This window comes from Chaetomium tenue (assembly GCF_020726465.1).
Source record: "Chaetomium tenue strain MPI-SDFR-AT-0079 chromosome Unknown F5144scaffold_1, whole genome shotgun sequence".
NCBI classification, from domain to species: domain Eukaryota; kingdom Fungi; phylum Ascomycota; class Sordariomycetes; order Sordariales; family Chaetomiaceae; genus Chaetomium; species Chaetomium tenue.
The window spans coordinates 1,008,477-1,031,313 of record NW_027117329.1 but is presented as its reverse complement, the minus strand read 5'-3'; the positions used below and the strand labels follow the sequence as shown (position 1 = coordinate 1,031,313).

Sequence of the window (22,837 nt, the reverse complement as noted above, 5' to 3'; positions counted from 1 at the left end):
GGACGACAAGGCCTGAAGGGAAGGTCCTTGTTTACAGCAGGGTCCTGAGAACTGCCACCTGATAACTAGGTACCTACATCTCAGTTGCGGGTCCATTGTTTACAGGTATCTCCCCTAGAGGCTCTCAAGGTCGAGTGTAAGTGCAACTAAACCGGGCATCCAACATTTGTGTTTGCTGCTCCTCTGCCTATATACCTACCTACCCTTGTCAAGTAGCAGGGGATTTGAGACTGGAGTTGATGTTGAATACAAGATAGCCTAACAACTCACGGGCAAGGAGATAAAGCCTTGATCTTTGCGATATACGGTGGCTTGAGTCTGACATTTGACTTGGAAATACCTAGGTACGTTAGTTTCACCCGGTGACAGCGGACTCTGTCCGGGCTGTGCATGACATTACACATCTGACAATAGTAGTGATAATGGATCAAAGAGTTATGGTAATGGCGCAATCGACAATCATCTGATACATGTACATACCTACATGTGATTACCTATTTTAACCACACAAAGCGTCCGGACCCCAGCGCCGCGCGCAGCCGCCCCCATACCACCCTAAAAGAAAAGCCACGAAGCGCGCTTTGCCATCCTCCGCCGCCAGGCTCCGCGGGATTTACGAAGATGGCGGCAGAGGATAACGAGGACGAGGACGAAGGCGAGGGCAAGGACGCCACAGACGGCGCGAACCGCTCGGCCAGCGCGATCGTACGCACGCAGCGCTGGAATAGCCTGTAATTAGTGCACCTGCAGGGGGGTCGTCGATGATGACCGCGTCGCTGGCGCCGGGTGTGGTCGTGGTGGTCGTGGTGGTCGTGGTGGTCGTGTCCAGGGCCGCTGTTCGTGCCTGCCTTGAGGCTGTCCCGCCAGCTCCAGGAAGCCAGGGAGGAATCTGCATATTGTGGTCGTGGTGGTCGTGGTACATGTAGCTGTTCAGAGCTCATGCTCCTCCGGGCGGGAAGCCTTGGCTGCATGCCATCTTTAAAGCCTCTGCACCTCCCGTTCTCCAGGCGGCGAGTCCGGTGACAATGCCGGCGTCGGCCAGAGGTAATTCCACATGATTTCCGCGGGAAATGGTGGTGGTTGGGAGTTCGGCTCTGGGACTCGGCTATTTCCATCTCAGTTACAGTTTAAACATGCGACGGACATGCCATTCCATCTCAGTCACAATTTGACATATGACGGACATTTCTCTGATATCCGACGGACCTGCCATCTGAACATACACTGCCGTCCGAAAGACGTTGCTGCTCACAGCCTTTGATCGCAAGTCTTTGCTAGTTTTGTCCTCACTTTGGTAAAGCATGCTGGTTTCGTCGGGATTGTTTGTGACTGTGAATGTTAGGGAGGCGGTCGGCCAATCGAAGTGAAGAAGTGAAGAAAGAGGATCGAGTGGGAGGAGGAAGCAATGGGTGACCAGGAAAGGAGACTCCTTTGCTGGAAGATCCGGGCCAGCGGCGAGGCCGTCTAAGCCCGTAGCCAACGGCCTCATGCTCCCGACCACGGGCCCAAGATGGCAACCGCTGCCATCCCAGCCAAAGCATGACCTCGAAATTCAGCGGTAGCGCCGAGAAGCCGAAGATCGTATTGCCCAGGCGCTACTCTGCGCTGCCTTTTCGGCAACCTGGACGTGTTGCGGTAATACGTATTTCTTGAGAGGAAATTGGTCGATGCTGGGAGTTGAAGATCGTATTGCCCAGGCGCTGCTGGAAGCCGAAGAGCGCGTTGCCCAGGAGCGTCATCGGCGCCAGGAAGCCGAAGCGCGAATTGCCCAGCAATGCTCCATCCGTCATGGGCCTTGGGCTCCATGGGTACTTGGAGAAATATCCGAGTCCCTGCTTCGTTCACGCAGCCCAGTGAAGCCGGCCGTCTTGGCCAACAAACGTCCTGCGTGGCAACGACCAGCGGTCATGATTACAGAGTACGCAGAGAAAGTATCGAAGGCTGATGCCGGTGGAACGGCGGACGGATGCACTGCCGTGGCTGGTCCAGGAGCGGCGACGGTAGCGGGAGCCGAAGGCGGGATCACAGGTGCTTGGCTCCTTTCCCTTGGTTACTGAGGCTAAGTTCATGCGTTGACTGCACTGTGTATTAAAATAACATATTCCACTTCTAAAAGCTAAGGGCGACACGAAAGCTGCAACCAAGTGTCACTTTTGAAGTGAGTCAAGCCAGTTACCCCGGAGACAAATCCTGTCACCTAGGAAGGGCTCAAAGCCTGAAAGTCAGACTCGACGTCAAGACTCTTTTTAGGTACCTAGGTAGTTGTTATTAAAGCCAGGTGGATTTACTAAACAAGAGTCGGATCACTCCCAACAAGGGTTTGCAACGACTCAAGGACAAAAGTCTAATGAGTGCCCAGCATAGGCTGAACCAGCCCCTTTCCGACAACATCAACACACACTCGACTGTCAATACTTTGCTGGGAATAACTGGATTGTGCATACACGTAGAATGACTGACTTCCTTTGCTTCCCTCAACCACGACATATCTGTGAGATACGTTTTTGTCAAGAGCTGGTTCCAGCGGTCCCATACTCGCAAGCACCGATGGACGACCAACAACCCGAAACAAGAGGGAGTTGATATGGTCAAGTCCACAACTCGAAGGATCGAGACGGCAAGCTGCATCCTGGACTTGGTGCACCGACACCTTTATTTCAACGACCACTGATAGTCTCACAGACACTCCAAACACAGCAAGCATGGCGAGTACAAGCCATAACACAGGCGGGGGGGGATAACCACCCCAGAGGCAGCATCACGGAAAGCACCCAAGAGCAGCACATCCATGGCACATAAATAAAAAGCATACTCCATCTCTCATACCTCGCGAGTCAAGTCCTAATGGTATAATAATCGCATAGCCCAAAAAACTCCCTTCCTCCATCCAACCCGCCACCCACCATTGGAAAGCAGCGGCGCCATAACCTATGAACAAGCCCAAGTCCTCGACGCCCGCCCTGCACCAACCAGTCCCTCCAGATGCTCCCCATCCCAGCAGGGAATGTTTTCTTGCACTCAGCTCAATAGCCCCCCGTTCAAGACGACTCTACGACTCTACTATAAGCGGACCAACCTGTCCCCACTCCACCACGACACCCCCTGAACCCCCCCCCCCCAAACCCAACACCCCCACACCACCACCAACCCGCACCATCAAAGACGGCGACCAACAACACCAAAGAAAGCAGACTACCTCCCCGCCCGCCTCCGCTCCCTCTCCTTCTCCAAATCCCCCCTCAACGCCGCATTCTCATTCTCACTCGCATTAATCAGCTTCATCGCCTCACCCCTATCCATGATCCGGCCCTCCCGCTCCGCCTTCAGCTTATACTCCAGATCCCTCAGCCGCAGCATCCACTTGGTGTCCACCACCGCGCCGCCCGAACCAGCACCGCCGCCGCCGCCGCTGGTGTTAACGGCGGTGTTGGAGGTGGTGTTGCTATTGCTATTAGCATTGGCGAGGGTGTTGGTGGAGGAGGAGGTTGTGGCGAGCGCGGTGGAGGAGGGGGGGTGGGCGGTGTTAGAGCTGCGGCCTCTGCTCCGGTCGCGGCCGCGTTCTTGGTGGGAATGGGATGCTTGGGTCGGGGTGGGCAGGGTGAGGGTGTCGTCGTCGTCGCCTCCGCCGCCGCCGCCACTTGTCCTAATGGGCGTGACGGGACTGGCGCCGCGCGACCGGGCGACCCCGATCTCGTCGGCTCCGGGGGCGGCGAGGCTCTGTCTCGAGTGGTGCTGGCTGAAGTAGTGCTGGCTTGTGCTGCGGGATGGCGTCGTGACGGAGTTGGTTGATGCGACTGGTCGGGATAGTGTGGACCTGCTGCCTGATTTTGGGATTTTGCTCGCGCTGGCCTTCGCTTTGGGGCCCGTGGGTACCGAGGGGGACGGGCTGCCACCGCCCGGGGAGTCGAGGCCGCCGTTGTGGTCCGCGGCCGCGTACGCCGCGCGACGGGCGTCTGCTGCGGCGCGGAGCGTGTGGTTTTCTACCTTGAGCTGGCGGTAGGCGTCTTCTAGCCGGACGAGCCGGGCTTGGGTTTCGGTGAGGCTGTGGGAATGCGGGGTGATCTGGCCCGTGACAATGCTGTTGCGGACAATGGCCTCGAGGCGGTCGAGTTTCTTGGTGCGCTGTTCGAGATGACTCTCGAGTGTCTGATACTCCCGCCAGAGGTCCTTTTCGACGACCTTGATCTTGCTTTGGGAGCTGCCCATCATAGTCTCTATCATCTTGACGGCGGCGAGGAGGTTCTTGCTAAAGCCCGGGAGCATGGTGGCCACAGCCTCCAGGCTTGGCAGAGCGCGCCCATTAATAAGGCTATTGTCATGGGCCCAGTCAGTGCCGCAAAGGGCGGAGAGACGAGTCCAGAGAATGAGGAGCAGATTATTGCGCTCGGTGAGCTGGTCCTTGAAGGTATTTTCGAGCTGCGACAGGCGCTTTTTGTCCTGCGACTTGGCCTGCTCCAGCTCCATGATGCGCTGGTCCTGGGAGCTGACGGTGCGGGTAACGTGGTGATGCGTCTTTTGGAAAGTCTCGAACTGGTGCTTGACGTTGCGGTGGCCTTGCCGTTCCTTATCCAGCATCTCACTCAGCTTACGCAACTCAAGCGCGTGCGACTCGAGCAGGGCATCGCGCTGCTTAATGACGCGGTCCTTGTCGGCGAGCGATGACTTGGTCGTATCGAGGTCGCGGACCGTGTTCTCCAGGTCGCGTTGAAGTTTCGCGATGGACTGAGAAGTTAGCTTCAGAACAGTTTGGTGGCTATCACGAAAACTCACCTTGAGCAGACTCGACCTGGTCCCGCTCAAGTCACCAAGCGCCTCACGCAGGTTATTCTCGAGCTCGATAAGTCTCTCCTTCCATTCGGTCGCCTCCACCTCCCTGCTGGACAGACTCTTCCGGAGCCGCCTCACCTCGTCCTTGGCCGTGGACGTCTCCTTGTTCAGTTCGTTCACAAACTGCTGCACCTCCTCCTTCTCGCGGTTGGCCACGATCTCGCGCTGCCGCCGTTCCGCCGCGAGCCTCTGCTCGAGTTCCCTCGCGCGCTCCTTCTCCTCCCGCAGAGACTGCTCGGCATTAGCGAATGCAGCCTCCAGGTCGCCGATACGGATCTTGTCGGTTTCTTGTTCTTCGCGCAGGAACGCGATCTCGCCCTGGCTGGACTCCTGCTGGACCGAGAGGCGGTTGGCTTTGTCGTTGGCCTCGATAAGTTTCGCCTCCAGATCTTCGAGGTCCTTGTTGGCGTCGCCGAGCTCCTGTTCGAGTTGCTGCACCCTGCGCAGCTTGGCCTCCTGTTCGTCCTCGAGCCTGACCAGCCCCTCGCTCATCTTGCGCATTTCGGCTTGCAGGGAGTCGAAGCTTTCGGTGCGGTCGTTGAGGTCGAGTTGCAGCCGCTCAATCTCGGCAGTGCGTTGGTCTGCTTCGCCCTCGAGCGCGTCAATTTCCTCCTGCGCTTCTTTCCTTAAGGCCTCGAACTCGTTCTCGAGGTTAGAGTGTTCCTGTAGGGCCTCGTCCCGCTCGGCTTGCAGCGCCATCAAGTCGTTCATGGCCGTCTCTAGATCTTCTTGCAGTGCTGCCACTAGCTCCTCGGCCTGTTTTTTCGCCTCGACGGCCGCCTCGAAGTCCTCCATGCAGCCATCGAGCTCTCGTTGCAGGTCCTGGTTCTGCAGCTTGAGGTCGTTGTTTTTATCCCGCAAATCCGCCATCCTGTTCTCGAGCTCCTCCACGTCTGCGTCATCGACAGCCGTGTTGGTGGCTCGCGTGCCGCCACTTGCCCGAGAGTGCGACCGCTCGTGGACTCCCGCGCGCGAGGCCGACCGCTCTAGTAGACTGTCGATTGTAGACGGGGCGGGCCCGCCACGTCGCTGGGCCATCTTGAGATCCTCGATCTCCTGGTACAGCCGGTCCTTCTCCCGGTTTCTCGAGGTAAGCATCGAGGTCTGAGCACCGACTTCACGACGGAGCTCGGCATTTTCGTGGCGGAGTTGTTCGCTCTCCCGCCGGATTTCGTCAACCAATGTGCTGCCGACACTCATGGGCCCGTTGGCGTCCATAATCCCTGATACTGATGCGCCCGACCGAGCGGCCGACAGGGCCCGCTCGCGAGACTTCTTCGTAATATTGTAAATATTTGTGGTGTGATGCATCGGATGCATCGATCCGGAACCCGACTGGGCCGCGAGCTCCTGCTTCATCTGGAAGATCTCGTCACGCAGGCGGCGGTTGTCTTCGTCGCTTTGCTCTCTCCGAGCGGTCTCTTGCTCGAGCAAGTCCTTCCAGACGTCGGCTTCCTCCTGGCGCTCGAAATCTTCGCCGAGCCGCTCTCCCGTCCTTTCACCCAGCGTCCGCACCACGTCGGCCATGCGGCGTTTTTCAGCCTCCTTGTTCAAGTTCTCGTTTTGAAGCCGCTCGATCTCGGTGATATGCTCTTCTAGCTGCTCTCTGAGATAAATGAGCTCCTCTTCGCGTTCTTGAGCCTCCTGGTCGTACGCAGCGCTTTGCTCGTCGTCGGACTGGGTGCTCTTAGCTGTCCCTGGGCGGTGCTCCTCGTCCTTGGCTTGTTTTTCGAGCTCCTTGACGCGGCGGCGCAGGACCTTGTTGTCGCGTTGTAGCACGGCTAGGCCGGTCTTAAGCTCCACGTTCTCCGAGATCATCTCCTTAATACCTTCCTCGGAGAGCTTGTCGAGGCGATCGCTCAAGAACATGACCTTGAGCTTGAGGTCAAAGTTCTCCTTGCTCAGGCGCTCAATGGTACTGCTCTGCTCTTTGAGGGTCAGACTCCTGCCATGGCGGCTCGCCGTGGAGGTTCCGAACGCGGCCGTTTCGGTCGTTCCCGGGCGCGCTGGGGTCAGCAACCCTCCCCGGTTCTTATACTCCTTGGCCAATGATTCTGGGACTTGAACATCGCGGACGTGACGGGCAATAACCGTGTCTGTCGGCGCGGCAAGGGCTGCAGTCTTGGTTGGTTTCGGAGTTTGGAGCAGGCCTCGGCTCTGATCGCGCCGTGGCTCTGGCTGGGGCGACATGCTCACGTCGACCTCGTCTAAAGTCTCGAGGTGCCCAAAAGCGGGGCCGGATGACTCGTGGAGGTTCTCGATACCACTGGCCATGCTTCCCATACTGATGGACCTGGACAAGGCATTGCTAAAGCTCCGCGGCATTCCCACGCTAGGCACAGCGCCGCCCGACTGGAGGGCATAGTCGGCGCCCATTCCTACGGTCGTGTCACTATCCGGATCCGTGTGGAGGGACGAGACGGAGGAGCGCTGGCTCCCAATTCGGCTCCGCAGGTATTTGGGGCGTTGGGAGGTTTTCAGGGCCTGCCCTGGCGTCTGCCCTGCGTCGGCCGAAGCGCGCTCCTGACTGTGTTCTCGGCTGTATTCCTGGCTAGCTTGCGACATTGAAGCATCAGACCCGGGCTGCAGTAGAGAGTCGTCAAACGACCGGTCCTGTTCCTGCTGCCGTGCGGCAGACTCGTTGTGTTCGTGATGAATTACGCTCCGGACTGATGCCGCCTGTGAGACGGCCCGCGAGACGGACCTTGCTGCAGCTGCAGCTGTCGGTGAAGATGAGAATGCCTCCAGGGACGCCGTGCCGTTCCCGGCATTTCCTACGGATCGGTCCGCCACGGACGACTGTAGGCTGGACTCATCGGGGGCATATAACGTGCGGGATACGGTGCGGCTTCGTGTGGGCAGCACCTGCGACTGGTCGGCTGACTCGTCGGCGTTCGGAGCGGGACGTTCAGAGACGGGCTTCTTGGAAGGCGAATCGAAAGCGAAGGTGTCGTCGAGGCCGTCCTTGGTGGCCGGGAGGGGTGAGAGTGGGGCGGTGAAGCTCGACTCGAAATCCTGCAGGTGCTGGCGGACGATAATCTCGGCTTGGGAGTCGGAGTGTCTGAGGTTCATACTGGGGCTCTCGAAGTAGCTGCTTTCGGGGACGGCGAGGGAGGGCGGGTGGAGCGGGGGGATGTTCTCGGGCCTGAGGGAGGAGGCGTCTGGGGTAGGGCGGTGTTGCTCGACGTTTTGTTTCGAGGGGGATATAAGGTCGTCATCAGAATCGAGTTTTCGGGCGGTGGATGGTCGGGAGACGGGCTGACGGCCCTCATCGTGGTCGTCCATGTCGGCGTGTTGGGGCAGCCGTCAGGGATTCGGGGTGTGGAAATCGCAGCAGCAACAGGGTTGGGCGGATGCGCAAGTACATAGGCCAATTGTTTGGGGCTTGTTGTCGTCAGGGCTTCATGGTTAATTGGATCGAGTATGTAGAGGCCTCTGTCTAAAAGGCATAGTATCCCGGCCCAGGGTTGAACATCAATAATGCGCGGTTCGGGTCTTGGGGTCTGGCGGGTCGTTGTTGAGCTTGGGTCGCAGTCGCACCTTGGCTTAAATCCTGGAGTTGTCGCGCGCTTTCGATGCTCGGTTGGCTTCGTCTGGTCCAGGGTGGTCGAGACGCCCAAAAAGCTCCGGTGCATGGTCCCTTTTGGGCCCGTGCGCAACCCCACCATCACCCTGGTCCATACCTAAGGTACTGTACATACCATACCGTACCCAGAACAAAACATCGATTGTGAAGTTGTGAAGTGAACATAAGCTGTCTGCGAATACTTGTACACGACCAGACACCAACACAGCTCTAGATACCAGCTGTCTGCGGCAAACGCCAGGGCCGTCTTGGCGCATTTTTGGGCGTGCCACACCACTTTGTTTTGGTTTTGGTCGAGTTGGAAAGGAGAAAACGAACAGGAAAATAGAAACGGTTATATCAACCACCGTACCACATACGCGAGGTTACTGTTTATATATTCCAATAGATCTAACTCTCTAGTATCTAATTCTACTATACGATTGGTGATGCGGATAATACGAGTAGAGATATTGATAGATGAGTTTTGGAACTGATGTTGATCAATGTTTTTTGCCAAGAAATTTTGGAAATTTTAGAAAAGTTCGAAAAAGTTCAGAAAAGGAGATAAATCTATCGATATCTCAACGCGTATTATCCGCATTACCAATCGCGAGGTAGAATTGAATATTAGATACTTAGATCTATTAGAATATATATGTAGGAAGCCCGCGTATGTGGTGGGATAGTTAATATAGTCGTTTCTATTTTCCTGTTCGTTTTCCCCTTTCCAACTCGACCAAAACCAAAACAAAGTGGTGTGGCACGCCCAAAAATGCGCCAAGACGGCCCTGGCGTTTGCCGCACACAGAGGTTGAAGACGTTCACAAAAAACTAAACTTGGCAAACTACCTTGAAAACGACTCGAAAACGACCTTGAAAACCACCCTGAATCTTTCACTTTTCACAAGAGTGAGACTGCAAGAGTTTTTGTGATTAAGACTGCCTGAGTCTCTGAGTGCCTGTCTAAGATCCCGAGGGTGTTAAGTACCTAACTTTGGCTTGCCCTCGAAATGCGGATCATTTTGCCCATTACTACCCAACCTCCTATCCCTTTTTAAGAAGAGTCAAGAGGCGAAGCGCAGTGGCCCTATTAACATTGTCAATGGCCGTTACCTTTGTACTCGGCAACAGCCATGGTCCCAAATAAAGCAGGAAAACTCACCTGGCAGTTGGTGCAGTAGAGCTCAGTTTGGCGGCCGTCCTAAGGCACCTTGAACTGACTTTGCACGTAAGATGGTATATAACACGGAGACATGACCCCTCTGGCGCAGCGCCCGTAGCGGACCCAAGTGATGCCACAGAGCTCTGGGTAGTCTGGCGCGGGCAATCCGCAACCTAGAAAATTAAGGACGTATCAGCCTCATCATCCTTCATCATGCCCCCTTCGGGAGGCGGAGGCCGGGTGCATACTAGTGCACTTGCAAATGGGGGCTAAGTTAGTTGGAAAAGCACTTAGAGGGGCATGGGTGGGGGTGGCGCTGCTGCTGCTGTCGCCGCCGGAAACACTTCTCGGTCTAGATTGGGTCGGGAAACGGAATTAGCTTCATTGAACGTGAAGAACCTACGCATCCTGTACAGTGAAAGGTACCGCTGAAACCTGCTGTTCGTTCGCAATACAATTTGTTTTGGCAGTAGTATGCTAATCCGGGTAGTACCTAGGCAGAAACACTCCTGGCTCGACATCGTTCCTTAGCCGGTAGTGTGTAATGTTACCCTCAAGAAAGGCCGAGTTGGTGGTCGATTGTGTACTAATGGTTGCCACGTAAAGAAGCAAGGATGAGGGTGAGGTTATCGCAGTCCTCGTGGTAGATGTGTCTGTGGCTGGCGCTGGGTGTAGAAGCAATGATACTTAGCGGTGTGAAGCGGACATCCACGAGCCGGAAGATATTAGCTTACGCCTCTCTATTTAGTTTAAAACCCTGAATGGGGTATTTGGTTAAAGCCGTTCCTTCCTCCGAGCCGTAGAGTAACCGCTTTCGAAGGTAGGAGTGGTTGACTTTCAACTCAAGGGAAGGCTCCAAGCCAGCAACGGACCGTTAACCTCTCGCTCACTGGCCCAGATCTAGCTACTCTTTTTCTTTAATTGGGATGATATTTATTAGCTTAAAGGGTGAGCCGTCAAGAGTTTTCCAGACTCGGCATCGAGTGGTAAAGTGACCCCCATGGTATTGACAACAATATAGTCACGCTGACTTGAGCTTACAATGAACTTGCCACATCCACGACTTCACAAATAAAGAAATGGAGAAAGTCCCGATTCCAAAAGTCGCTTGATTTAGAAATCTATCCCAAAATCAGTGCCTACGAGAGCAGGCTCCGGCCTTCCCGGCCCTAACGCCTCAACCTAGGCCATACCAGGTCGGCTCCTCACCAAAACCAGTATTGTCCAACTCCGAGGTACCCGACCTCTCATCGGCCCCTAAAATCGACATCGCTTACAGTCAAGTATGTACAAAGTAAATATACCACGACCGTCAACAAAACGACATCTCCCCACCCCCTGACACCCCACTCTCCCCAATCAAAACTATGATCCCAACCCCTTTCACGCCCCCGGCTCCTCCCACCGCCCACACTCAAAGATCTACAACCCCCCACCGTCAGCAAACAACCAACCAACCTCAACACCAAAAAGGCCAGCCCCCAAATCAGGTAGAACCGCAAAGACTCACCTCACAAATCCCACACAAATCCCCCTCCACAAACATAATCGTCTCCTCGCACAGCCCCCCGGCCCGGCACGTCCATGTCCCCTGGCAGACACACGGCCGGCGGTCACCAAATCCCACACCCTCGCTGGGAGCCGGGAATGAGCTGGCGGGGCTGTTGTTGTTGCCGTCGTTTTTGTTGTTGTCGTATGTCGCCTGGGGTGGTCCTTCCGCTGGAGGTGGGGGGAGGGTGGCCGGTTGCTGTTCTTGTTGGAGTGGGACAAAGGGCGGTTGATGTTGGTGGGGGGCGGCTTGGCCGGTGGTTGGGGGTTGCTGGCAGGCGGTGGTGGGCGCGCCGGAGAGCTGAGTCGCCGGCGAGGTGTGGTTGGTGGTTGGGGGGTGCGCAGGTTGGTGGTGGGAGGTGCTGGGGCCACCGGGTGGTTCGCCTGCTTGTCCGGCATGGTCGCTGGAAGAGGGCGGGGGGTGCCGGTAGGGAGCGATGGGATCGCTCTGGGGTTGGCTCGGCTGTTCGCGGGGGGCGAGGGCGCGTTGCCGGTGGGAAGCGACGGGGTGGTTGTGCAGTTGATCCCCCCGCTCGGTGTGCCTGGAGGTTGATGCCGACGCGGGGTTTGAACTGGTACTGGCCACTAGAGACCTGTCCGTTGCCCTTTCGGTGATGATAAAGAGCCCAGTCACCTTGGAGATCTGTTTGAAGTACCTGCAAGTGTTGATATATTGGGCTGTGCAGGAGCGGATCTGTAAAAAAACGGGAAACCGTTAGCATACGGCCATATATACTGCAAATAGAAGAGGTGTCTAAACACCGGAAAACTTACCTCGCATTCGTGGCAGAACCCTCCTTCTCCACAGCCAAATCCCCCACAGTTTGCTGGAGACAAGCAGCCGATAATATTGTCATGGGCGCATTTACATTTGCGCCGGGACGTTTTCTGTCTCCAGTTTACGTCCTTTGCCTTTTGGAAAGCCTCCATTGCTTGACGTCGGCATTTGTTATCCTGAGTAATCTGCATGTTAGAACCGTAACTAGGTGAAGCTTGAGTTTCGCGAGGAGGTAAAACTTACAAAACAACCTTCACAGTAGTCGCCGATACCAGCGCCCCCTGGGCCTAGGCATTCGCCGGGTTGTTTGCAGCCTTTCCCGGGTGGCGTAAAGTCCGGGGGGAGGCACTGGCATTTTGTCGAGGACGTGGAGGGGGATTCCATGTCTGCGGCGTGTCGAATAAAATGGAACAAGTATTGCGATGAGCAAGCTAAACGCAGATACCTGGGTGGGTGAAGTTAGTGAAACTGAAGCAAGAAGCGGGTTGTTGGCATTATGGCGTGACTTTTTTGTGGGCAAGCAGAGCGATGGATAACGAACGAACTAAGGCGATGGAATATAGGTACTTTATATATGCGTTAACGTCGCACCTGGAAGACCATGTACTAGGTTTTAGGGCTCAATGGTCGGGCACAGTTGTCATGTGGGAAGCCTTGGAAATACTTGTTGGCATGATGTTTGGTTTTGAGCAAGATCAGGCCACAGGTACCTGGAAAACACATCACTATAAAAACGTCATGGGGTTCCGCACGCTTTCGAACTGAGATCGGATGAATGTTGAGGAAGGAGAGGCGTGATGTTTTTGGACATAGAAACAATAACCACATAGACATCAATGATGACCACAAGACGTAGTTTACCTGGATAGAGGCAAGGTACATGTAGCCATTGTTACTACCCGCCTGTTGTCTTTTTAGGCGGCCTCACACGAGATCCGGGAACTCAATCAATGCACGGCTGGGAAAAAAGGCTTCGCCGAAGGAACAATGTTTATGTACTCCGTGACCTATCCCCCTTTATCACCACTCACATTTTGATTTTACAAAGCCAGGTTGGCCGGGGCAACGGGGTATCTGAATATCAACTGACGTAACCCTCGTCCTCCAGTCGGTACCTGTGATTCTTTGACACGCTCAATTTCAGAAGCAGTGATGACAAACTTCAAATTTGATAGTAGCATCTAATTGCAAGTAGAGAGAACTACCCTTCAAAACCAAAGCTAAACATTAACGTCTTACAATGATGACATCCTCTGTTGAAAAGATGACAACCCATGGCGGGTGTCGGAACTGAGAACGCGCGGCGGGATCCGGTGCATCGGTCCGCCCATCTGTAATACGGTCGCACGTGCAGGCGGACAGTTTGTATTTTACCGCGTGTGTAAGTTCATTCTCCACACGTGTTAACCCCCGAGTTAACTCGGCTCGACATGGGGCTGGTGATAGGAAGGCTGGCTTGTACGGTCTAGACCTTCAGGCAGAACTTACCTGTGGAGAGTATAATGCGCTTACATGGGGCCTTCTTGACCATGAGAAGGAACTTGGGAATCAAGACGGATCTGGTGAGGCTTTAAGCTGGGGAGGGAATGTTTACAGCCTCGAGCAGGATCGCCAGTCGTGGTGTTTACCTCAGCCAACCCCTGTCAGCTCCGTCGATCGCCGCTTTCAGATTCCCATAAATAGAACGCCAAGGCCCGGCCCGATCCCGGGTACTGAGCCCGGCTACATTACCGGCCCATACCGGCCGCAATACCGGCCGCATTCGGGTCTCAAACACGGCTCTGACCAACCCGAGTAACTGTATCATGTGGCTCGCATTCGTGAAACTCGAGCAAAAAAGAACGGACATATGCCCAGAGGATTGAATCTGTGGCTGGAATAGAAAGCTTGTTTTTGCACGTCAACGGGCCTCCACAGAGGCTGCGTATCCAGACTCGCGGCGGGCTGCAGGTCGTGGACCTGTCTCACGCCCGCAGCGGCCTCACCCTCGGAGCACAGGCGGAGAGAGAGAGCCAGGCACCCGTATGAGCAGATCCGAACCTCGATGCTTCAGCTCAGCTCACACGGCCAAGAAATCGTATAACAACCTGGGAACCCTACCACCTTCTCCAGAGTGGAGTCTCCCTCTCCAGTCCTCATCTCGACAACCAAACCCTCTCCTTTCCTATTAAGAGCCAGCCAGCCAGCCAACCCCCTCACACCAAACCACACCCACCCACCAACCAACCAACCCCCAAACCCCAAAACCACCACCAAAATGGGTTGCGGCCTCTTCGGAAAAAAGAAGTCCAAGAAGACCGGCGCCGGCGCCGGCGGTGCCGGGTTCGCCCCCCGCCCCGTGAAGCAAGTGATGCAGGGCGGCCAGGTCGGGTACCAGCCGACGGAGGCGGCGCTGGCGAACCAGAAGAAGTACCAGGAGGACTTCCGCAAGCAGTACGGCGGCGACCCCAACGACCCCAAGTTCGTGCGCAGCCTGGCGGCGAACCAGGCGCTGGCGGGGTCCGCGGCGGATTGTGAGTGCTTTTCTTCTCTCTCTCTTTGTGTTGTGGTGGTGGTTGTTTCGGTTGCTAACGTGGTTGTGTGTAGTCGCCGTCCGCAAGATGGGCCCCCAGGGGCAAAGGCTTGAGCCCTATGCGCAGAGGGGAGCCAACATGGCCGCCACCCAGTTCACCAAGCAGCAGTTCAAGGACCGCCAGCAGCAAGGTATGTCGCTCTCGATCTCCGGGGAGGGTGGTGCTCGGGTATCGGTGTCCGGGACATGACTGACGAGATGTTGCAGAGGCCACTGGCTACTAAGGACGGCTTGCTAGAAGACTAAGGGTTCGCCCCAAGTCCGTGTCTTTTTCGCAGATCTTGCTCGTTGGGGATCTGTTGTTTGGCTTAGTTTTGTTCTGTTTCGAGCTCAGGTGTTGAATAGATTCCAGTTGCGTTAAAGCCCCTTTTATACCCCTGCCGCTAGAAACAATTGCTGGATATTTCGATTCCCATTAAACATCAGTGCCTACCCATCCTACCCATCTGTCGTTGCTTCAGCGCTCGAACTCATTCCACAATATGTACACATGTCACTCATAAACTCCCGACACCAGCTGACGCTTAGATCAGCCAACACAAATGCCCCCCGTAATCCCAACTCCGTCTATCCATGCATGGGGAAAGATCCAAAATAAGCACAGGAATACCCAAAAACGGTAAATAGCCCCCCCAAAATCTCAAAGCACAGGCTTTGGCATTCCAAAAAGATCACATCCTCACCACCCCACCCCACATCAATCACATCACGAATCATCCGCAAACACCTGATACGCCATCACCATAATCCACAGCAAAAAGATCGCACCCACCAACCCAAACGCAAACACCGCCTGCCAGCTCTGGCAAATACCGCGCTGCTGCAGCCAGGCCAGCGTCTCCAGCATCTGGCCGGTAGGCTGGGGGTCGGCGCCAAACACAAACAGGTTGCAGGTGGAGCTGACGGAGCCGTCGGGCCCCCACAGCTGGATGGACACGACGACCAGCCCGACCAGCCACAGCACAAACAGGATGAAGCCGCCGATCATGACGATGGATGGGAGTAACCGTCGCTGGAAGATGAGCCACAGCAGGACGAGGATGAAGGCGACGTTGAGGGAGGCGACCGTTATGTAGTAGGGGAAGTACCTGGATGGGAGGGGAGTGGTGTTAGCTGACTATTTGTTGTGTACCTAGGTGGGGTGAGTTGGGAGGGGGGTACAACAGGGTGGACGCACCATGGTATTGGCAGCAAGAGGACCTGCTGGATCTGGATAAAGGTCGCAAACACGCCAATGATGAGGCAGGAAGCGACCAGCATGATCAGCATCCAGAGGTTGAGCTGGACGGCCGGCCAGTGGTATTTGTGGACGCGCTCGATGACGCGGCGCTCGTAGACGAGCGAGCCGCTCGTTACTGTGGACGCCATGGCGATGGTCTATCGGGGCGACGGGTCGTGATCGCGGGGTCTGTGCTCGGAGCGGACCTTGGCGGGTCGGTGTTCGAGGTTCGGAATGCGGCTTCGGCTTCGGCTCCGGCGCCGAGTCGTGCTCCGGGATCCGGTTCGTGCGGTGGTGGATCGCCGGTAAGGCGGGGCCGTTTGAAGGGTTGACCGGATGCGAACGTGTGCTTGAAAGCGGTGACGATAGAGGAGAGGTGTCGCGGTGTTGCGCAGTCCCTTCTCGGGCTGGATTGCGTGGCCGTTCGATGCGTTGTCGATCTGCACTGTCGCACAATGGCTTGTCTCGTCGTACGAGTCGCAGAAACCCTCGAGCGCAAACGATGCCCAAGACCAGCCCGCAGAAAAATAATTCCGAATCGCCTGAGGCCACTGGCCTCTGCTAAACTCTTGCGGTGAGGCAAATGCCTCGCCTGGTTGCACAAGGAGCAGGCGCCACGTCGTCGGGAGGATGTGGGGAGGTACGGATATCGAGAGGTTGGCGACAAGTTCAGAGCAGCAATCGGTTCCGTTTGGTTTGGTGTTGACGCGTTCCCCACAATTCAGTGGAGCAAAGCTTGGTGCGGTGGCTGGGAAAAGAGGCCGGGTCTGGAAAACAGGTCGGCTGGGGAAGAGGACGATGAGATAAAGGAATGCAAAGCGGCAATGAGGAAAGACGAGTTGCCTCTGAGAGGGAATGCGACCTGATGCGACGGATGCGACAGGAGAAGTGTTGGTTCCTCGAGGATTTCCGCGCCGCGCCCGCCGACGCCAGACTCGTTGATTCGAAGTGCGGGAGCTAGAAGAGCTTGGCTTGGCAGACCCGTTTATCCCTATCGGTGCCTGACTCGGATCACACCGTGGGGGGCAGGGATGTGATTGAATTGGAGTTGCGGGACAAGGCGCAAGACGAAGACAATGGAGAAGGCGAAAGTGCAGGAAAAGTGAAGAGGGGTTTTCGATTTCAATTCTATCGGCCGATTGGGCAGAAATAGGCCCAATATGACAGGTCATCCAAGTCAAAAAGCTCACAGCTCACCCGGACCATCATCGACAACTCATCAAGGCTGATGAGGCTTGCGAGATCGGGCTGGTTCGTGGTTCATGCGTGCATTTGGTGGGCGCGGGGTGGTGGGGCTGCAGGGTGTTGGTTGGTGGTTGGCGCTGGCCGGGCTCCCTAAAAATGCCGTGGCGGGGGCACCCACATGAAACCATCGAAACCATCGAGGAACTGCCCGAGAGATCCTCCTGCGGCGATGAATAACGCGGGACGGCGTACAGGCTGCGAATTATCGTACCGGTCGGTTGTCTATGCGGTGGAAGTCGTTATTGTTCTTCTCATCGTCCTTCTATAGGAACCTCCTCGTGTAGAATCCTGCAACCACCGAGCACTCTATGGACATGGACATGCATGATGTAGATACAGACATCGACGACAAGTCGTGGAGCACGCTGAAAAGATCATCCAGAAATATTCTTTCGTCCCACGATAACCCAAATCCCAGTCCAACCCGCCGTGTGAACCGCCGCTGTGCGCCGTGACATCCATAAGTCTGTATGTGACGGTAAAATCTAACTTAAGCCCACCAAACCCGTGCCGCAATCCGCTCACGTTTACCCATCATCTCCCCCCAACCACCACCCCGCCTCACAGCAGGCTCTCACCAAGCGCGCAGCGGACGATGGAGCAGCCCGCGCGGACGGTCTCGTGGGCGCCCACGTCGACATCCGACGCCAGGCGCGGGTTGACCTCGACGAGGTCGACGGCCACCAGGCTGCCGGTCTGGTGCACCGACTCGCAGATGTAGTCGCCCTCGCGCAGGGTCAGGCCGCCGCGCACCGGGGTGCCCGTCGAGGGCGCCCACATGGGGTCGAGCGCGTCGACGTCGAAGGACAGGTGGATCGGGGTGTCGTTGCCGATGTGCGCGAGCGCCATCTCCACGACGCGGCCGATGCCGTGCCTGAGCGGGAAACAAATGAGGTTAGCTGGGTCTTCGCATTGGGAGTTTGTTTATCCGGGGTCGCTTACCTGTCAATATCGAACATGCTGAAGGCCTTGATCCCATTCTCCCGCAGGATCTTCTTCTCTCCGGCATCGACATCGCGCAGCCCGATGTACACCAGCTTTTTCACACTAATCCGGTGCTCATCCTTCAGCCACCCGAAGAACTCCTCCTTCTCCTCCCGCGCGAGCCCCGTCAGGAAGCTCACCGGCATACCGTGGACATTCCCGCTGTCGCTGGTCTCGGGGGTGTTGATATCGGCGTGGGCATCGACCCAGATGACGGCAATGTCCCTCCCGAGGCGTTCACGCACGGCCTTTGCGCTGCCGGCGATGGTGCCGATGGCGATGCTGTGGTCGCCGCCGAGGGTGAGGACAAGGCGGCCCTCGCGGGCGTGCGAGTAGACCTGGTCGGCGATGCGGCGGGTGACGGCGGAGACGGAGCGCGGGTTCTTCATGCCGCGGTGGGGCGGGTCCTGGTCGGCCGAGGTGGCCACCAGGTCCGGGTACGAGTGCACGGCGTCGTGCCCGTGCAGGTTGTAGCCCAGCTCGTCGCGCAGCTGCGTCAGCAGGCCCGACTCGATCAGCGCCGTGGGCGCCGCGTCCACCCCCGGCTTGCCCTGCCCGCCCGAGAAGCCGACGGCGACGATGCCGAGGTCTTCCGGGTGGCTGAGGAACTTGGACTCGATCATGGAGGTGTTCATCTTGCCGAAGCAGCGCGGGGAGGATTTGGTGGAGGCCTGGGTTGCGAGCGGGTCCTCGCTGTGGTCGGTGACGCGGGAGGGAGACATGAAATGCGCAAGTGCGTAGGGTACGGTACGGTAGTGATGTCAGGGAAGGGTTCTTGGGAAATCGACAGATGCTGTTTGCTGCTTGCTGAAGAGATCTGGGAACTGTCAGAACCGAACCCTCCCATTAAAAGCAAAAACCCCTCCACTCCAAAAAAAAGCCATCAACAAAGATACCAGCTTATCGCTGCCCTTGGCTGCCCTTGGCTGGCTGAGCCTGGCTCCCTGGATTTACCAAACCCTCACCACCATGTCACATGGCACATGTCAAACAGGGAAACCTGGGCTTCGGGACGGTAGTGCAGATCTGCGTGACTTCATGCCCAGGGTTCCCGCCCCGGAAGGCTAAGCGCCTTGGCGGCCGGCTGAGCCGGTGGGGCCGAGTTTGTGCGGGCTGCAATCGATTGCGCGAGGGGTGAAACGGGAGCCAACAATAGAACCTCGAAACACACCCACCTGAGTGTTGGATTGGGCCGGCTGATTCTGGCACAGCAAGAAAAGAGGTCGACGAAGCGTAAGATGAAACGGGTTCGGTGTTGTTAATGTCAATGTTTGCTAGAAAGCACAAAAGCGAAACAAGAAGAATAAACCACTAAAAGGAAGTCTACACAGCAAACGTTGGTGAGATGGTTGTCTACAGAAGAGAAACAAGAAACAACCCCCATCAGGGTGCAAAGAAAGAAAGATAACGGCTAGATCTTATACCTCCCCAACGAACCCGGCTAGGGATCCACTCCCAACACCACGAACACGCCAGCAGCCAGTCGCTCGGTCCTTTTCCATCGCTCGCATCCCTGATTTTTTTCCCTCTCCCCTTGTCGGACGCCTGTGCCGTCAAAATCACTCACGTGGAGAGGGTTCGGTGGCCGCAGAGCGTCTAGTACGACATCATCTCGGAGGCGACTGCCGTTAAGTTATAAGTGCGATTGCAGTTAACGGCAGGCGTTAAGCTTTTGGGCGGATACCGCCGGCAATCGCCGGCCCACCCGCAGGCCGCAACCACCACTCACGGCCGCTGATTCCTTTCACCGTTTTCTGCTCGCTTCGCAACGCCCGCTGCGGCCGTCAGTCTTACCGCTGAGTGACGACCACGGGGCTCGTTTCTTAGGTAAGAGAATGCGCTCAATCCGGCTGGGATCTGGAATGTGGGTTTTTGAGGTGACTTGTGTCACCGGGCTGCGTTGATAGCGGGATGACCCGGAGATGTAAGGAATGGGGGTACGAAGTATTCGCCGCCATTCTCGGGAAGGAGAAAAACCGAAGGAGATAAGCTTAGGGCAGCCCTAACCCGCGGCAATATTGCTCAACTCGTAACTGCACTCAGCCTGGCCGTCATACTCTACGATAACATTGCAACGCCAGATCTGGTACGCCCATGATCAGCGGTTGACAGCCCTCAACGCAGGAAGCTGGATCGACGCCCCTGATGTGAGGCCCGGTGATTTGTGTCTCGCCGCCCAATCACACCGGGGGGAGGCGCAACCACCAGACCACCAGTCAACCATATCTCGATCAACTCTGCTTCTCTAGTGCAGCCACCGCATTCACTGCAAATCCCCAACCCACCCCATCACCTCCCTCCTATCATCCACCACCCGCGCATACTCCAGCAACAACCTCAGCACATACACCTGCATATCCTCGCGACGGAGCACCTTGCCCGCCCACTCCCTCCCCGCCATCGCAATCCTCTCCGCAACATCATCCCTGCCCCCCTTCCCACCCACCCCCACAAAATACTCCAGCACGCCATACCAGTCCCCAAACCGACTATCCATCGGCACAAAGTGCTTCCACGCGACCAGCCGCGCATCGTGCCACTCGCGCCACAGCGTGGCCTTGATGGGCAGCGACGTGGAGCGCAGGAAGCCTAGGTAGCGGCCGCTGAAGGAGTTGCCGTCGATGTCGGGGAGGTATTTGTGGCGGAACTGTTCGGCCATGGGTACCGCCGGGACCAGGGTGAAGTAGGGCGCGGTGTAGTTGCAGCTGGGCCGGGCGTCGGGGTACAGGCACATCAGGTCTGTGAGGGCAATCGAGGTGGTTGAGGAGATCCAGTCGGTGAAGGCGGGTGAGGAGGGGGAGGGAATGTGTCGGTAGCGCTTGTCGGAGAGGGCGAAGTTGGGTGGGGGTTGGGGTGTCTGCGACGATGATGACGATCTGGCAAGGCTTAACTGGGTCGCGTTGTTCATGCCGACGAAGCGGTGGCGCTGGAAGGAGCGCCAGTTGTTGGGTCGGTTGGTACCGCCCGTCGCGACACCGCGCCAGATGGCTGTCGATTGTTTGGCCGACCAGGGGATGGAGGCTCCCTCGGCGCCCATAAAGCGTTCCTCTTCATTCCAGTACATGGGTGCTGGGAGGAGGATATCGTTGTTGACGGCCAGTTTCGACCCACCAAAAATGGGTAGCAGGGACTTGGTCGCCGAAACGCTGAGGGGCTCGACGAAAATGCCTTCGAGGGCTTGCAGGTCCGGCTGATGGCACACGGTAGTGCTTAGTGTATAGTTCGCGACGTAGCCGTCCTGCATGTGTGCCAGGCTGAAGGGACTGGCGATGGCGGGGGTCTGATTGAAGTCAATTACGATCGCGGCCTTTCGGGCTGGGCTGGTGGGAGGACAGCCGCGGCGGGCGATGAGCCAGTAGTGCTCTGTGACCAAGGTTAGCGTATCGCATCGCGCATGGAGGCGCAAGAAATAAGGTGAGCCTACTGTCATGCTCCCAGGTTATTTTCTGAGCCTCTCCTTTCTCCGGCGGCGCCTGTCCAAGCGGCGGCAGCTTCCCGAACTCCGACACCACCTTCTTCACATCTACCATCTTCCTGGTCCTGGCAGCCTTGTGCATATGCCGGTCAATCTCCTCCCACGGCACCACCATCCTCGGCTCATCCATCGCATTGAGGGCCAGATCCATGTCTGGGAGTAAGTGCTCGATCGTTTTGATCATATCCAGCCAGATCTGCGTCCAGAACCAGCCGCTCCCCGTAGAGGCCTTGTGGTCGCGAACTTCGATGCGCATTTCGAACTCGCGGGCGTTCCGGCGTATCTGTGCTGGTTTGAGTGCCCAAAACGGTTCGAGATCGTGGTATATTTGGTCCCAGAAGTCTTCGACGATGATTGCGTTCTTATTATCCTTTGCGAACTTGTGCCATTCGTCGAACCCCGGCGGCGGGTGTCGACCCCGCCGTTTGCGGTAGGCGGCCGCCGCATCTGCAAGGTTCTGGGTTTCTTTGGAAATTGTGGTTGCGAACTCTTCTTCGGCTGCCTTGATCAGCTTGTCAATGGGGTGTTCACTCGGGAAGCACCAGCGACCCAGTGGCGTCGAAAGCAGAAGGGGGCCGACCAATGAGAAGTCGATGGGCTCGGCGAGGATATAGAGGGTGAGGGTGAGCAGGAGTGCCGGTATGACGTAGCGGAGGACTGTTGATGGCCGACGAGGGAAAGCCATTTTGCTAGATGGTCATTGCGCGGGGCGGACGACGGGAGGTCGGTTTGTCGGGGTCCCACGTCGAGTGGGAAGGTTGCGAAGGTTCGGCTTGGCGGTCGTCTGTCGTTAGTGGGTGCGCATCAGAAGGGAACGAGGTCGATCGGTCTTGTTGACTGTAGATTGGAATACGGACGAATTTAGGTAGGACCCGTGGAGGTTCCCGAGGATTCGGAAGGGAAAGAAAGGAGTGGGGGGTCGAAGAGGCTGGATGGAACGGAGAGAAACGAATGTGTAGCGGTGCGACGAGCAAACAGACTGGAGGGGGGCGTTATAAATGCGTGTCGTACAAGCACATATCACCGTGTATCACAGGCAAGTACGAAGGGTGTACCTGCCGGCAGTTGACGACTTACACACCAGAACCCCTGCATTCGCCAATCTGAATTCGGGTCCCACAGATCGATCTGCCAGGAACAGCATCTCCAACACAGTGCCATAAACACGGTTAGTAACAACGAGAGCAGTTGAACCCAGAGCCAAGTTTCCGAAGCAGACAGTTGAAATCCGCCGAGTATGAAATATAGTATAGAGAGACCTGGAATTTCTGGATTACACGAGATGACCAGTGGTTTGGAACATGGGGTTGCGGGACGTTGCTTCGAGTACACAGTGTTATTCAACCCCGCCCCTTGTCACAATTGGGCCTGTCAAGAACCAACTTACCTTAATTGATCCTGCTAACCAGCTGGTGCCATCTTCGCAGCGCAAAGGCAATGGATATTGGCAAAAAAAAGT

The 22,837-nt window shown here is 56.6% G+C and overlaps 8 protein-coding genes across 8 annotated transcripts; 1 reads left to right on the top strand and 7 right to left on the bottom strand.

The window, feature by feature from the left end:
* Positions 1 to 399: 399 nt before the first annotated feature.
* Positions 400 to 1,184, bottom strand: F5144DRAFT_8984 (uncharacterized protein). Its single transcript, XM_066793539.1, has one exon. The coding sequence runs from the start codon at positions 1,113 to 1,115 to the stop codon at positions 495 to 497; it is 621 nt and encodes a 206-aa protein (XP_066647866.1). The 5' UTR covers positions 1,116 to 1,184; the 3' UTR covers positions 400 to 494.
* Positions 1,185 to 3,122: 1,938 nt separating this feature from the next.
* On the bottom strand, positions 3,123 to 8,423 carry F5144DRAFT_522030 (uncharacterized protein). The gene is made up of 2 exons (XM_066786734.1): positions 4,771 to 8,423; positions 3,123 to 4,722 (listed from the first exon to the last, which is right to left on the bottom strand). The coding sequence occupies exons 1-2, from the start codon at positions 8,110 to 8,112 to the stop codon at positions 3,193 to 3,195; spliced, it is 4,872 nt and encodes a 1,623-aa protein (XP_066647865.1). The 5' UTR covers positions 8,113 to 8,423; the 3' UTR covers positions 3,123 to 3,192.
* A 2,517-nt stretch (positions 8,424 to 10,940) lies between these two features.
* F5144DRAFT_635323 (uncharacterized protein) lies at positions 10,941 to 12,267 on the bottom strand (the record flags this gene model as incomplete). Its single annotated transcript, XM_066792614.1, has 4 exons — positions 10,941 to 10,979; positions 11,068 to 11,761; positions 11,880 to 11,932; positions 12,127 to 12,267. The coding sequence occupies 4 exons, from the start codon at positions 12,265 to 12,267 to the stop codon at positions 10,941 to 10,943; spliced, it is 927 nt and encodes a 308-aa protein (XP_066647864.1).
* A 1,737-nt stretch (positions 12,268 to 14,004) lies between these two features.
* On the top strand, positions 14,005 to 14,920 carry F5144DRAFT_8758 (uncharacterized protein). Its single transcript, XM_066793507.1, has 3 exons — positions 14,005 to 14,396; positions 14,470 to 14,586; positions 14,663 to 14,920. Exons 1-3 carry the CDS (start codon positions 14,141 to 14,143, stop codon positions 14,677 to 14,679), a joined length of 390 nt encoding a protein of 129 aa, XP_066647863.1. The 5' UTR covers positions 14,005 to 14,140; the 3' UTR covers positions 14,680 to 14,920.
* A 241-nt stretch (positions 14,921 to 15,161) lies between these two features.
* F5144DRAFT_480416 (uncharacterized protein) lies at positions 15,162 to 15,823 on the bottom strand (the record flags this gene model as incomplete). Its single annotated transcript, XM_066785227.1, has 2 exons — positions 15,162 to 15,543; positions 15,633 to 15,823. 2 exons carry the CDS (start codon positions 15,821 to 15,823, stop codon positions 15,162 to 15,164), a joined length of 573 nt encoding a protein of 190 aa, XP_066647862.1.
* Positions 15,613 to 17,252, bottom strand: F5144DRAFT_8760 (uncharacterized protein). Its single transcript, XM_066793508.1, has one exon. The coding sequence runs from the start codon at positions 16,844 to 16,846 to the stop codon at positions 15,833 to 15,835; it is 1,014 nt and encodes a 337-aa protein (XP_066647861.1). The 5' UTR covers positions 16,847 to 17,252; the 3' UTR covers positions 15,613 to 15,832.
* A 228-nt stretch (positions 17,253 to 17,480) lies between these two features.
* On the bottom strand, positions 17,481 to 18,625 carry F5144DRAFT_478361 (uncharacterized protein; the record flags this gene model as incomplete). Its single annotated transcript, XM_066785098.1, has 2 exons — positions 17,481 to 17,793; positions 17,862 to 18,625. The coding sequence occupies 2 exons, from the start codon at positions 18,623 to 18,625 to the stop codon at positions 17,481 to 17,483; spliced, it is 1,077 nt and encodes a 358-aa protein (XP_066647860.1).
* Positions 18,626 to 20,166: 1,541 nt separating this feature from the next.
* On the bottom strand, positions 20,167 to 22,063 carry F5144DRAFT_478046 (uncharacterized protein; the record flags this gene model as incomplete). The annotated part of the gene is made up of 2 exons (XM_066785082.1): positions 20,167 to 21,266; positions 21,328 to 22,063. 2 exons carry the CDS (start codon positions 22,061 to 22,063, stop codon positions 20,167 to 20,169), a joined length of 1,836 nt encoding a protein of 611 aa, XP_066647859.1.
* Between the last annotated feature and the right edge of the window lie 774 nt (positions 22,064 to 22,837).

Coding starts and splice junctions, on each gene's coding strand:
- F5144DRAFT_8758 (XM_066793507.1), top strand. CDS start 14,141: ATGGGTTGCGGCCTCTTCGGAAAAAAGAAGTCCAAGAAGACCGGCGCC. Junction 14,397..14,469: donor GGCGGGGTCCGCGGCGGATT/GTGAGTGCTTTT, acceptor GGTTGTGTGTAG/TCGCCGTCCGCAAGATGGGC.
- F5144DRAFT_522030 (XM_066786734.1), bottom strand. CDS start 8,112: ATGGACGACCACGATGAGGGCCGTCAGCCCGTCTCCCGACCATCCACC. Junction 4,723..4,770: donor CCAGGTCGAGTCTGCTCAAG/GTGAGTTTTCGT, acceptor CTAACTTCTCAG/TCCATCGCGAAACTTCAACG.
- F5144DRAFT_8760 (XM_066793508.1), bottom strand. CDS start 16,846: ATGACCTGTCATATTGGGCCTATTTCTGCCCAATCGGCCGATAGAATT.
- F5144DRAFT_8984 (XM_066793539.1), bottom strand. CDS start 1,115: ATGGAAATAGCCGAGTCCCAGAGCCGAACTCCCAACCACCACCATTTC.